The sequence below is a fragment of the Oncorhynchus tshawytscha genome, linkage group LG15 (assembly GCF_018296145.1).
Source record: "Oncorhynchus tshawytscha isolate Ot180627B linkage group LG15, Otsh_v2.0, whole genome shotgun sequence".
NCBI lineage: Eukaryota > Metazoa > Chordata > Actinopteri > Salmoniformes > Salmonidae > Oncorhynchus > Oncorhynchus tshawytscha.
This window is the reverse complement of record NC_056443.1, coordinates 18,410,028-18,425,231: the sequence shown is the minus strand read 5'-3', so window position 1 is coordinate 18,425,231 and position 15,204 is coordinate 18,410,028. Positions and strand designations below refer to the sequence as shown.

At 40.4% G+C, this 15,204-nt stretch overlaps 2 protein-coding genes across 4 annotated transcripts in view; one reads left to right on the top strand and one right to left on the bottom strand.

Moving 5' to 3' along the window:
- LOC112214547 (uncharacterized protein DDB_G0271670-like) overlaps nt 1-6,718 on the bottom strand; it is a 35,152-nt gene extending 28,434 nt beyond the window's left edge. Inside the window, exon 1 of the mRNA XM_024373364.2 lies at nt 6,465-6,718. The gene's annotated coding sequence lies outside the window, so the exon portion shown is untranslated. The remainder of the gene's footprint in view (nt 1-6,464) is intronic.
- On the top strand, nt 3,753-15,093 carry LOC112214548 (serine protease HTRA3-like). 3 transcript variants are annotated; one of them, XM_042298222.1, is made up of 9 exons: nt 3,776-4,855; nt 10,306-10,405; nt 10,675-10,897; nt 12,138-12,332; nt 12,502-12,534; nt 12,786-12,981; nt 13,176-13,233; nt 13,328-13,423; nt 13,672-15,093. In XM_042298222.1, the coding sequence occupies exons 1-9, from the start codon at nt 4,435-4,437 to the stop codon at nt 13,838-13,840; spliced, it is 1,491 nt and encodes a 496-aa protein (XP_042154156.1). In that variant the 5' UTR covers nt 3,776-4,434; the 3' UTR covers nt 13,841-15,093. The 3 variants fall into 3 exon arrangements, 2 of the variants coding, with proteins under 2 accessions (XP_042154156.1, XP_042154157.1); XM_042298223.1 differs by having other exon boundaries at nt 3,785-4,855; nt 12,867-12,981; XR_006078928.1 differs by lacking the exon at nt 13,672-15,093 and having other exon boundaries at nt 3,753-4,855; nt 12,786-13,051; nt 13,328-13,400.
- Nucleotides 15,094-15,204: the final 111 nt, after the last annotated feature.

Genomic DNA, 15,204 nt, shown 5'->3' with positions numbered 1-15,204 from the left:
TTATTTGGGCTGCAATTTCTGAGGCTGATAACTCTAATGAACTTATCTTCTGCAGCAGATGTAACTCTAGGTTTTCCTTTCCTGTGGTGGTCCTCTTAGGAGCCAGTTTCATTATAGCGCTTGATGGTTTTTGTGACTACACTTGAAGAAACTTTCAAAGTACTTGAAATGTTCCATATTGACTGACCTTCATGTCTTAAAGTAATGATGGTGTCATAACATGGACTTGGTATTTTACCAAATAGGGCTATCTTCTGTATACCACCTCTACCTTGTCACAGCACAACTGATGGGCTCAAACGCATTAAGAAGGAAAGAAATTCCACAAATTAACTTTTTACAAAGCACACCTGTTAATTGAAATGCATTCCAGGTGACTACCTCGTGAAGCTGTTTGAGAGAATGCCAAGAGTGTGCAAAGCTGTCATCAAGGCAAAGGGTGGCTACTTTGAAGAATCTCAAATATAAAATATATTTTGATTTGTTTAACACTTTTTTGGTTACTACATGATTGGGCTACTTCATAGTTTTGATGTCTTCACTATTATTCTGTAATGTAGAAAATAATAAGAAAATAAAGAAAAACCCTTGAATGAGTAGGTGTGTCCAAACCTTTGACTGGTACTGTATATGTAATAAAAGTAATATAAGAGAAGATAACGGGAGTATGGAGGTCCAGTTGTTTAAGGTTATAGTGGCGTGATTGTCTTTTGTGAGAGTAAAAACAATATGGACTGCACACCTGGAACCCTATCCACAAATAGTGCTACATCTTTGAGCAGTGGTGAGGGTGCTTCGGTAAATACAAGCCAGATGGAACGCTTGTCTGGCTTCTCCAGATGGTGTAGAAAATAAGAGAGAAAGACATGGAGAGGGAGAGATAGATGGAGAGGGGGGGAAGAAAGAGACCGTAATCTGTCAGTGGACACACTTCAAAGACACACTTCAAAGACCTCAAATTAACAACATGCTGAATTGGAATTATGTAAACAAAATATGCCTTGAAAGCATGACTACTAAAATGTGGTTACAGACAAACAGAAAGAACAATGCTGCGTCTTGCTTTTCTGTCATGAGTGGCATATTCAGTACAGCAATATCACAACTTCAGCAACAATCCCATATTTGAATCCTAAGAATAACACATCTAAAGTATGCTTAGGAATCGTCAAAATATCACCAAGCACTGCTTCCCCCATTCAGGGGCTTCAAACTAATCACCTTTCGGCGAAATTCGCCGTTTTGAATCCAAAATAGGTGACTTAGCAGCGCGTCCCCTGGCCTGAAGGGTATCGAAGAGGTAGGTGAGAAACCTGACCATGGAGACCGGGGTGAGAAGGTGATGAAGCATACTTCATGAGCAGTAACCGAAAAACAACTGGCATTTGGAAAGTTTGAGGTGAGGGAGAAAGTGTGGTGGAACAAGTATTGTTAGAATTGTTAAGTATCATGCTAGCGTTACCTGGATCGAATGATCCTTTAGCAAGACAGAGAAATGTTGAGCAACATTAGCCAATTTAACTGATCAAATAATTGATTTTATGGTGTGAAAATTAGCTGGCTAATAAAGTCAGACAACGTTACATCAGATGAGCTAACGTTAGTAACCTAACCAATTCGCTATAGTATGAACTGGTAACGTTATACGACTCCTTGCCGATCCCCAAGTTATCTTCGAGTTAGTTGCTTAATGGACCCTGGCAATCTGTGTGAAATGTTAACTAGATTTACAAACGAACTACTATATGTGAACTAATGTTTTCCCTCTACCAGTATGTGGTTCATTTTCAGAATGAGAGAATTGGGTGAAAATGAGGCGTTGCTTGTTAAACAGTTAAATGGGTCTGCAGCTGGGGCCTGGTTTAAGCTGGATGCCACTATATAGAGGTGAAGGGAACACCACACACACTACCTCGTTCTCACTTGTTCAACACAGATCAAAAGGGTGTATGCCAGGTGTACTCTCTGCCTGAAAGAGATCAATTATGCCAACAAATTGTATCATTCTCTGCTGACCCTCTGCTGGCACATTGCAGAACAGATGTCCTCAGGCAGAAAGTGTACAATGTAAGTGCAGTGTAGACCAAAGATATTGCTTTTGTTGTGTTGAACTTGACAGTATCACTTGTGTGTGGGTGAGGGGGGATTATTCAATGTTTGACTCGGTGAATGTTCTTTTTGCACACCTGTAGCCTTGTGCACTTGATCTATGTCTACTCTGATTCAGAGGGGTTGGGTTAAATGCAGAAGACACATTTCAGTTGAATGCATTGAGTTGTACAACTGACTAGGTTGTATCCCCCTTTCCCTACTATAGTGGCCACTATAATAGAGCAAAAATAGAATGCCTGTTTGTTTCATTCTATTTCTACTTAAGCTAGCTCCCGAGTGGCGCAGCGGTCTAAGGCACTGCATCTCAGTGCTAGAGTCACTACAGACACCCTGGTTCAACTCCAGGCTTTATCACAACCAGGCAAGTTTGGGAGTCCCAACGGGTGGCGCACAATTGGCCCAGTGTCGTCCAGGGTTTGGCCGGTGTAGGTCGCCATTGTAAATAAAAATTTGTTCTGAGCACACTTGCCTAGTTAAATAAAAAATTATGTTTTTTTCCCCCAAGTGTAATATTTAGATGTGTGTGGTCATAAGCGTTCTATTATAAAGGCTGTCATGGCTAACTGCAATATTAGTGTATTGTTTTTTTTCTCAAGACTTGGGTGTCATTTGCAGTAAAGTCTAGGTAACAAATAACATTTGGATTGCTTTCTTTACATTTTTTAGCTGTGAGTTGGGTTCACATTAACCACTTTTTATTTTACACACAGAGACTGATCATGTAGATCATATTCTTTGTTGTTTAATTATTTAAAACCTGTATTTTACCCTGCAGGGATTTTTTGCATGTTTCAGTACAAAACAAAAGTGTCACCTTTTTTGGGACCTCACCAGTTTGCATCCCTGCCCATTAACGGCCAGCACAATGGATACATGTGACTGGAACAAGGGGTCCAGTGTTTCCGAAAAGTGCCAGGAGTGATTGACATTGAGTTTTCAAATTAACATACCCACTATGGGCCGTGGTATAAAGTAATGCACTATACAGGGGATAGGGTGTTATTTGGGATGCGTCCCATATGACTTGGTGGACACCCTCACTTATCTACCATGACAAACATTTATTAGCTCTAACCATGTTATGCCCATTCCCCTTAGAGAGAGAACAAGAGAGAGAGAGGGAGAAAGAAAGAAAGAAAAGTATGTGCTAAAAACAGAACCACATCTGCCATTATGTCGGTACTGGCTGGTCATCTTAAATTGTCCTTAAAAGGGGTACTTATAAAAACATGGTACAAAACAGCATGTGTCCTAAATGGCACATAGGGCCCATAAGGCTCAAAAGTAGTCTGCTATATAGGGAATAGGGTGCCATTTGGGACGCAACCCATGCACTCATTCACATCCAGACCGAGGAATGGATTACTTAATGTTTTGAAAAGTAAAAAATAGAATGTGTCAGATTAGTCACTAGCTGCATGGATGCCCATGTTGTTTGACAGAGACCCAATCATTTACATCAATATTTCGACACATTTTTGGGCCCCCATGTATAATATTGTCCAGGTTGTGTTGCTGCTGACAACAACGTTAATTTCGAAGTCATGCATCTCAAGGTATGATGACAACAACGTTCATGCTAGATATGGTAAAGAGTAGACCGAGGAGTTATGCGTGGTCAAGAGGGTCCAACGCTCCGCCTCCTGGGGTCGCGTTTTTATTGTCAACGACCTCCTACTTTGCGGAGCTACTTTGGCTTAGTTTATTAATTCGACGATTTTAAAAACAAGCACACATAAAACTTGAAAAAGACAAATAAAATAATCGAAGATAACACACAATACAGGCTGGGATTTATTTCCATTGTTGTCCTCTTGTGACATGGTGGTTGGTCAAGATCACTTGCGCTTTGGAGGGGCAGAGCCAGACCAGACGCAACGAATGATATTGGATCTTTAAAAAACTGAAAAAACAAAAGGCACCGCACTGCTGTGCTGAGACTCATTGGTGTACATTGCAAATATAGCGCCAGCCATTGCATCGGTTAGACGCACAATAACGGCATATTTGGGATCAGTTTCCACTCCTTTGGGATAATGTTTCCCATTTAATCTGGATCAACCACGGGCGGCTGCATATGAGTTGAAAACTTTTCCGTTTTAAGAAAATCCCGGATGTCTGCCCTGCAAGCGTAATTGTATGTCGACAGTCTTGTGAAAGAGATGCGTAAAAGTGTGGAGTGTTGCTCGTTGTTCAATCTTCCCAAATGACCGGCGACCGTTTTACCACGAACATGACTGTGTAAATACTTAGCCTAACATTATTTGTTATTATTTTATAGTTTTTACTTTCTCATATCTCCACTGCACTTGATCGCAAACGATGCAGGTCCCACTGTTTGCTACGGTTCTTTACTATATCGTGAACTTCGTCGGGGCTGAGCCCAACCCAAAATGCTCGGAGCGGTGCGACGTGAGCACTTGCCCCAGCCCTAGCTGCGCGATGGGGTACGTTCCAGACCGATGCAACTGCTGCCTGGTTTGCGCCCAGGGAGAAAGCGACCCATGCGGGCGCAAAGATGACCTACCCTGCGGTGATGGACTCGAGTGCAAGCACCCGGCCGGAAAGCGGCTAGCCAAGGGCTTTTGTCAGTGCAAATTGGGTCACAAAGTTTGCGGCAGTGACGGCGTTACCTATGGGAACGTGTGTCAGCTGAAGGCGCAGAGTAGGAAGGCTCTGCAGCAGGGGCTGCCTGCCATCACCTCGGTCCAGAAGGGACCATGCGAAATCAACAATAACAAAGGTAAGTCATTTGTGTCTAAAAAGAAAACAACAATAACAGCTGCAACATACAGGCATACTGTAGCTCAACATTAATCAGTAACAGCAGAAATGTATAGGCTGCAAACACAGTTGCACTTCATGCAGTAGACATGGATGGATAATTTAATACATGTTTATATATAGTGCACTACTTTTTGGGGGGGGCTCAATGCACTATATAGGGAATAGGGTGCCATTTGAGACATAAATATAGTCTAGGCTAGAGGAATATAATTAGCAACCCCTAAACACCTCCTTTGTCAATAGGGGAAGACAGCAGACTGTCTGGGTCATTAAAGTTAAACCCTACAACTTTGCCCCTAGACACTGACCTGAGGCCAGGTTTGTGTTTCTCCAAATCATTTAGTTTAAGATTGGGGGAGCGAAACTGATCACCATCATTATTCTCAGCCAGACTCCCTATAGATTACAGTCTCACATGATGAAACTAATGACCAGCCACTGAATGACTGAGTTCACTTGTCAGAATGTAATGTTTGTTTTCCTGTCTATTTTTTTATCAGCCTTTCCTGTGTTCTTTTTTCCTCCTAATACCCAGCAAAAACAAAAGCGTTTAGTGTGAAAAAACTGAAAAAACAACAAAATTATTATTGTTATCGTATGTGTGCATTGTAGTGGCCATTAGGTAAAATGCATGCCATGGTTTATTTTAAACTTATACAAAGCTGTTCATTTTAGTCTTTTCAAACAGAACCCATTTCAAAGGAAACGTTAAGATCAGGTGCGGCTAGTTAGTGGGTGCGGCCAACACACCTGAACACACTTAACAAGATAAGAGGTTAGAGAGAATTTTGTTGACGCTGAGAACGGAATGTATATGTTTTTAAATAACATTCTTAGAAAGTTTTTTGAATGTTACTAATGTTTTCTTGTGTTTTTTTTAATGGAAAGTTTTCTTAAAATGTTCTGAGAACACGACTTTAAATATAACATTAAGGGAACCTGCAGAAAACGCTATGCTGAAGTACTGATATTCCCACAGAAGAACGTTGTTTCTTAATGTTCTCTGAATGTTCTGAGAACATGACTTTAAATAGAACCATCAGGAAACCTGTATGAAAGGTTATGCTGAAGCACTGACATTCCCACAGAAGAACGTTGTTTCTTAATGTTCTCGGAAAAATTTGAGAACGTTGCTTTAAATAGAACCATAAGGAAACCTGTAGGAAACGTTATGCTGAAGTATTGAAATTCACACAATGTCAAAGCAGTTTTGAAAACGTTCCTAGAACATTACCAAAAAAATTATATAATGTAACTATTTTTGAACTTTTATGAAGTGTTCTGTTAAAGTAATAAAATACCAAGAAAATAACGTTATTTTGTCAAGTTAAGAGACCATTCCCAGAATGACCATTCTGAGAATGTTGGGGGAAGTTTGAATGCAATACAACGATAGGACAACAACGCTCTCACCAAGCTCTAAGAAACACATGGTTATCTGAACGTTATGTGCTAGCTGGGACTGCTCAGTAACCTCACCAAACTATTCCTGAGATATTTACATATAGAAAAAATCTGAATGTCAAACTCACAAATATGATAATTACACAATTACACACACTTACCATAAAATTGCTGGGTCTCAGGAGGTTATAGGCATTTCCTGGCCAAAGGTGACAGTTGCCTTGGTTTCCATTCAGAACGTTTTCATAATGCCACTTCATAATGCCCAAGAAGCCGGTGTTTGGAGGATATATTGGCACGGATGTTGCAAACCGTATATGATATTATACACACTACTGTTCAAAAGTTTGGGCTCACTTAGAAATGTCCTTGTTTTTGAAAGAAACTCCGGGATGCTGGCCTTCTAGGCAAAGTTCCTTTGTCCAGTGTCTGTGTTCTTTTGCCCATCTTAATCTTTTATTTTTATTGGCCATTTTTATGGCTTTTTCTTTGCAACTCTGCCAAGAAGGCCAGCATTCCGGAGTTGCCTCTTCACTGTTGACGTTGAGACTGGTGTTTTACGGGCACTAACACCGGTGTTTTATGGACCCTCTAATGTACTTGTTCTCTTGCTCAGTTGTGCACTGGGGCTTCCCACTCCTCTTTCTATCCTGGTTAGAGCCAGTTTGCACTGTTCTGTGAAGAGAGTAGTACACAGCATTGCACGAGATCTTCAGTTTCTTGGCCATTTCTCGCATGGAATGGCCTTAATTTCTCAGAACAGGAATAGACTGACGAGTTTCAGAAGAAAGGTCTTTGTTTCTAGCCATTTTGAGCCTGTAATCGAACTCACTAATGCTGATGCTCCAGATACTCAACTAGTCTAAGAAAGCCCATTTTTATTTCTTCTTTAATCAGAACAACAGTTGTCAGCTGTGCTAACATAATTGCAAAAGGGTTTTCTAATGATCAATTAGCCTTTTAAAAGGATAAAGTTGGATTAGCTAACACAACGTGCCATTGGAACGTAGAAGTGATGGATGACGAAAATGGGCCTTTTTACGCCTATGTAAATATTCCATTAAAAATCTGCCGTTTCCAGCTACAATAGTCATTTACAACATTAACAATATCTACACCCTATTTCTGATCAATTTGATGTTATTTTAATGTGCTTTTCTTTCAACAAGAAGGACATTTCTAAGTGACCCCAAACTTTTGAACGGTAGTGAATATGTGTATGACATTAGCATATGATGATATGGTATTATTCAGTCTAATACTATACCAACATATGAACCCATTTAACTTACAACGTGTATTTGCACACAAGTCATTGAGTTATTCCAGCTGGAATGCAATTTTAACTCATCAGCATTCAGGATTAGACCCACCATTTGTTTAAAAGAATGTACCACCATAGAGATTCTATTAAATTACTAGAGGGGATATGTCATCAACTCAAAGTTCCATAATGGGGCAAAAATGGCAGCCATCTCGGTCAGAGAGAAATCCAAAACCAGTTTAATTGAAATGAATGGCATTATAGGCATACGTAATGCATTCCTTGCTTTTACTTTTGCAGGAAAATCAAAGTTAGGCATGTGATGTCTTAGAAATTGTGTAATGGAATTATAATCAACCTAAAATATTGTCATATCATTAAAAATAGAGTTTATACAGGTTTTATACCAATTTTCTGTGTAAATAGCCTCAAAATATAAATGTATTTGTAGAATGAAAATAATAAGATATAGTTTCTCGTACACCGAATTCATTGAAAGATAGGCCTTTCAAATTGGGCAATTATTTGACCTGACCCAAATAATACTTTCTCACTAATGAGGGAAACAGAATTGGATTGTAATGTGTGGCATAGACATCTCTGTTTACCTAAGGATACTTTACAGGAAGCAGGAAGGCCTATGAAAAATTATGGCATATCCGATTTGTCTTGACTTTGATCACAAGAGGGCTTAATGGTGTGAGGTACTTTTAAAGCATGTAGCAGACTTGGGTTCAACTACGATTTGAAATCATTTTGACTGTGCAATTGGGCTTGATTGGGCTTACCTGGTGCAATGGAACCAATAGATGTGTTTGAAAAATTGAAAGACCCATGACCCAAGATTGAAAGACCAATGTCTGCTCATATGACTGAGTATATGGAGTTCGTAAGAAGAGGGATAAGGATGACTGACTGATGAGATTTCTGCACCTAATCTGATCTGCTCATTGGTCGAAATCATCCATGAGCCAATTAGAATGAAGGGCTTTGTAGAGAACTCACACATAAAGATTTGTGATTGGTGGCATTTTATCTGAATTTCTCCAATAATTGGCCAATTACTTAAGTTTCCTTTAACTAAATGGATCATTGCCAGTGCTGCATTACAGTGTGGGATTGTTGAGATATCTATAAGTAGTACTAGGAGAGGAGTACTGTTTACATGTTGTTTTTACTTCTCAGATCTCACGTACCTTTCACTTGCCTCTCATGTCTCAGTCTATATGGCTATGTTTAAACAGGCTGGCCAATTCTGATCTTTTTCCACTAATGGATCTTTTGATCAGCCATAATAATTGGGCAAAATAATTACTCACTCTTACTTCAGTCAAATACTATATCATCATATGAACCCATTCAACGTACAACATGTATTTCAACACAAGTCATCCTTGAGTTATTTCAGATAGGCCTACTACCACTTTAGACTAAACCTAACATTATCTTGTCATTATCATTAGGATGGGCTGGCCTTCAGGCTAATGACATGTTTAGTATCTTCAAACTGTTCTTCGATCAAAAAACACATTTTCCAGAGTCATCTCAAAGCTTTTTGGCCACCACTCAGGATAATAGTAGCCTGTAGTCCCACATTTGTTTGTAATGTTTTGCTACTCTCATATGGTTATTGTTGACAAAACAGCACAAACAAATCTGGGAGCATGCTAGAATAATGGTCGAGTTGGGTTTTTCCATGGTTACTGTCAAGATTGTGCCATCCACTGGTTTGGTTTTCTAATGCTTGGTTAGCCAACTGAAGAGAGCCAATTTGTAGCCTAGTGCTGAAATATGCTCTTCTGAGATTCCCCTTTGCTTGCATGTTTAATTCTACACTCCCTTACCCAACAATTTACAATTGGTTAGGAGGATGACCATAGCCAAATATTTGATTAGCAAATGGATAGGATGTGTTGGGAATAGTTCTAAAATGTAGAGCCAGATGTAGAGCCCTGTGGTCCAAAATGTAGAGCCATGTAGAGTCTAAAATTTAGAGACAGGAGTTTTTCCCTGACCATGTGACCTGACTAAGAAAAACTCTGGACCGTAGTTATAGAAAGTTTTTCCTGAGCAGGTCATCTGTGCAGGAAAAACTCCTGGCCCTGCTAACACTGCATGAGATGAATAGGAGTAACTGAATGGACATCATGCTTTTCATATTTAGGTCACTAGTACACTGCCAGCTAGTTCCAGGACAGGGTGTGTTGTTTGTCTGCTCTTTAAAATCAGCTGTGTAACCTTATTGTTTATACGAGCCAAGGCGATCACACACACACACATACGCACGCACACTTGCATGCACATACACGCACACACACATAGCCAAGGCAGTCTAGTCACAGGAAACCACTGTCAGCTGAGGAGAACGAACGCCATGTGCTGGAAATAACTGACCGTAATTAACATTAGTTTACTGCAGCACGCCACACACACAAGCACACACACACACACACTCATGCACAGGCCACTAAGGCTTTTTCATGGCCCTGAAGGAGCGCAGCCCGGTGAAACTACCCAGCTGTTTTTATACCAAATTACTGAGGTTTCATGTAGGAAGGGGTGGAGTATAGAAAACAAATATTGAAGGGTATTGCAAAGGAAGTTCACCTAAGAGCCTGTACTCGTCGGACTAAAAAAAAATGTGTTATTGCTATTTTAATGTTGTTGCTGTTCTTGTGGCTATTTTTAAAGTCAAGTTTTTATATTATTAACATGAGTAATTCTTCCCGCTAGTATAGGTACTTCACACCCCACCAGTCCCAGGTACAAGTTTAACTTCATAGCTGACGTGGTTGAGAAGATTGCGCCGGCTGTTGTCCACATTGAACTTTTCCTCAGGTACAGTGTGTTTGTGTAGGCAGACTCACACACAATCTTATGTCGTACTACAGTGTGTGTTGTGTCTGTAAAGTATGTGTAATGATGGTTGAAGAAAAATAATAATTTTTATCACATATAACTTACAGGTAGTAACTTCACAACAGTGTAGATGTTATGTAATCTCTCATCAGAAGCAATAAACACAAAACCCATCACAGTAAACTCTTGTCTTGTTGTTGTTCTATCTTGACCTCTTTTGAGCTCTATATTGACCTCTTGACCCCCAGGCACCCTCTGTTCGGCCGGAATGTCCCTCTGTCCAGTGGGTCAGGCTTTGTGATGTCAGACACTGGTTTGATAGTGACCAACGCCCATGTAGTCTCCAGCACCAGGCCTGTGTCGGGCCGTCAGCATCTCAAGGTCCAGATGCACAACGGTGACGTCTACGAAGCGACCATCAAGGACATCGATAAGAAGTCAGACATCGCCACCATCAAAGTCAACCCACTGGTGAGAGGAGTGTGTCTCAGGATTGGGGTCAATTTCGTTTCAATTCCAGTCAATTCAGGAAGTACACTGAAATTCCTAATCCAATTGGAATTGAAAGGTTGTTTACTTTCTGAATTAGATATTGCGTAAGAGTCTGACAAAAGACATGCTGCTTTTTTGTTTTAGGCATGTTCTTATGCATAGGCCTATTGTCAGATCTCTAGACCTATTGTTCATTGTAATGAGACATATGCGACAACAATGTTTGTGGTTAGAGGAAGACTGACGCTGAATTTTTTCAAATGGAACCGTCCAAATACTATGTTCTGGTTCACATAATAGCTGTATTGTATTCTACAATAAGAAGGTCTGACTGTTAAAAACAGGGGGAATAGGAACAAAGAAACAACAAAGAAAAGAAAGAACCCAGGGCGAATTCCTGTACGTTAATGAGATGAATAGCTATTTGATGGATGTCATGAATGTCTGAGGTCACAAATAGTTATGACTGATGTCATATCCTGTTTGTGATAGGATTAATCAGGTGTGGTGAAACACAGTTCAATTCAATTCACCCCTGGGTGTAGCTGAATGTTTTTGGCCCAGGTGCATAGATTATGACACGGACCCTACCACTTTAGGGATAAGTAGGGGGATTTTAAGATGGGCCAGTCAACCATATTACGTAAGTGTTCAATCAACGAAAGCCCCTAAAGTCTCCAAAACAATGGATCTGCCTACAGAGAGAAAGACAGGGAAACGCATGAGCAGTGAGAAAGACCTCAAAGAATTCCTACACAGCCCGGTCCCTCTCTCTTTAACTCTATTTCTGAATCTCACATCATGATATGAGTCAGAAACATGTATTCTAGTGTCAAAATGTACTGCAAATTTTAAAAGGGATAATTAATATACAAATATTGAAAGCATTTAATGAGACAACTAAAAGATGTGCAACATAAAAATATTGTGAAGTTTATTGATCGTCCCTAACTAGCCCCAGAGATAGGCTATCTATCCAATGTCAAACCAACTTTGCCAAGGTTGCACACCAACCAGCTGAAGCTAATTGGCGAAAGAAGTTAGATAGCCTAGGCGACTTCAAGACACATATTATCTGGAAGGGTTAGTGACTGTAACTGTGTACTGAATGTACAAACGCTTGCCATATGCAAAAACACACACAAGAGGCACCCAAATTACCCCCCTTTAACGCTTCTCTCCGTCACCCCTCTCTTTCTATCCCCTTCCTCCCTCTCAGAAAAAGCTCCCGGTGCTGTTGCTAGGCCACTCGGCCGACCTTAGACCTGGTGAGTTTGTGGTTGCCATTGGCAGCCCCTTCGCTCTCCAGAACACGGTTACCACAGGGATCGTGAGCACTGCACAGAGAGACGGGAAGGAGCTGGGCATCAGAGACTCTGACATGGACTATATACAGACGGACGCCATCATCAACGTGAGACAATCAATTCTATACAATTTAGCTTAACTTTATTTAAAGGGCAATTATAGCAGACTTCACTTATAACCAACTCAAAAGGCTGTCTAGCTGTCAGACAACTACATGCACATCCCATTGATTGACTGAATAATTGATTGATTTATTGTTTTTGATATTTTCTCAGTATGGAAATTCAGGCGGACCTCTAGTTAACTTGGTAAGTGTTATGTCGGGCCCCCAACACTTTTTCACGATCTTCACTGTGATTGATATTGAGTAGAGGCAGTAGTGAGACAGCCATAGAGCTTTTTTTTAAAAATACACCAGTATGAAAGTATCCCAAGATGGCCATCTTTTTGGTCACGTTACCAGGATGTTAATGTCTATTGTAGTGTTCTATTTAATTCAATGGAGCCAGCCCTGTTCTAAAACCCTAATAACCTGTCACCCTGTATTGTCTGCCATCAGGACGGGGAGGTGATCGGTATCAGTTGTGATCCAGTTCCTATTCGTAACACTCTGTTAAGTTGTTTGTCTGACTGCCACCAGGACGGGGAGGTGATTGGCATCAACACTCTGAAAGTGGCTGCTGGGATCTCCTTCGCCATCCCTTCTGATAGGATCATACGCTTCCTCAAGGAATCAATGGACAAGCAGAGCAAAGGTAGGCCCGCACCTCCCCTCTGATAGGACAACACTCTTCCTCAACGAATCAATGGACAAGCAGAGCAAAGGTAACTATGTCTGAGATAGCCAGACAGCTATTAGCTACTGGTATGATCACATTATAATTCAACAAAGGCAAATAATGTATTATTATGTTTGTTAAAGGCAAATTATTGTTTTTTTCTTTTAAAGAAGTGAGATCATTGAAGAAACGGTTCATTGGAATAAAGATGCTCACCATCAATCCAGCGTAAGTCTTATGCAAGAATGACACTGTGCAATACTACAGTTACCAATAATAGTGTGTTAAACCAAGACAGACGTTTCTAATTCGTCTTGTGTAGGCTGGTTGAGGAGCTGAAGCAGCAGAACCCAGACTTCCCTGATGTCTCTAGTGGGATCTACGTCCATGAAGTGGTGCCTCACTCTCCTGCACAGAAGTAAGTGGCCTCAGTCAAAGCTACCATACACTGTGCAAATAGCATAGTTTCCCTGAGAAGGGTCAAGGTGACTTTGTATGGAAATTTAGCATGGACTATTTCATTACATCTCTTGGTTTTCTTAAAGGAGTAATTTATCACTCTCTTTCATACTTTTAATATGTTTACCCACGTGTCTCTCTTTGCACTATAGCCTTCCTCATCTCAAAATAATGTGTTTTTACCCTCATCCTCCTTTCTACACACAGAGGTGGTATCCGAGACGGTGACATCATCGTGAAGCTGAACGGCCGTCCTCTGCTGACCACAGCTGATCTACAAGGGGCACTCACGGAGGAGACAGCCCTGCTGCTGGAGGTCAGGAGGGGCAACGACGACCTGCTCTTCAACATCCAGCCTGATGTCATTATGCAGTAACCCAGTAAACATGAAGACATGGACCAGGAATACTGTACTCAAGATATATTTCTATCGGACCATTCTGTAAACGTTAGAACGTCACTCATGAACATGCTCCCAGCTGTTCAACATTGAGCCAGACGACGTCTTCATGCAGTAATCACAGCAACCGTGGTGTGGAACCCGTGAGACTGAAAAAGTATACTGACCAAACAAAACAAAACAAAACAAAACAGAAACTCTGGTTGAGAGCCCTATACACTTATAAAGCTGCCCCTATAGTCACTGACCTAAGATCAGTTTGTATTTGTTTTGGGAGGGTAAAACTGATCCTAACTCGGTGCCTAAAGGGTGACTTTTAACTACTCCGAGCCAAGGGGAGAACGCTCAACAAACAAGTCGAGAAACAGAAAACTGTGTTTGTTGGAACCTTGATCTGGAAACAACAGAGACTGACTGACCCTTGCTTGGTAAATCCAGCCAGAAAACTCTCTGGGCTCTGGATGAATTTAGGACTGAATGTTGGAACGCCCAGTGAAATGAAACACTTGATTTTTAGTATTGTTGTATTTGTGTTTTGTATCATCTGTCTTTGTCAAAGCATACCAGCTGTTTTTTGAGACTCACTTACTCCCAATGCAACTGATCATTGGTAAGACAAGTTTAGCATGTAGTTTAATTCAAAGATTTGTCCATTGTTACACTGCTTTTAGGGCCTTTTTTAAAAATCTGTTGATCAGAACTTATTTCTGTACATGCGAGTACAGTAGCTATGTGTCCAATGCTTTCCGTTTGAAACCATTCCATAATCAACTGTTGTTTTTGGGTCAGTTATACTTTGAAAGAAAGACCAGAATTTGGTCTGAAATGTTCAGTTAGAAGTTGAAAGAAAGACCACATTGTTATTCAACTGGTAAAATGTAAGCAAATGTCTGTTTGAATCTCACTGTTACTGGATTCTTGATGTCTTCTACTATAACCGACCCATTGGGAACACTTTACATTAATGTCCTAAGGGTTTATAAAGGGTTTGTAAAGGTGCTATAAGCAGTTTTATAAACACTTTACAACATTGACCTGTGCTTATAGCATGAATAAATAAATTCCCTTTACAGTCAGTTACTTATATCTTAATCATCATGACTTAAGAACAGATTGAATGTTTACAAATCTGGATTCCTTACCAACAGGCTATGTCAATGGGAGTGATTGTTTTAGTTTTTGCTACTTTTTGGTAATGTGTATAAAATCAAATAAATTGCTGTGTAGGACGTTCTTGCATTAGATCCAGTGAGACGTGTGTGTGCGTAAATGCGTGTGTGGGTGGGATTCCTTTGACGACATTCTGCTGTACTTGGACATGGTTGACGAGGAAGTCAGGA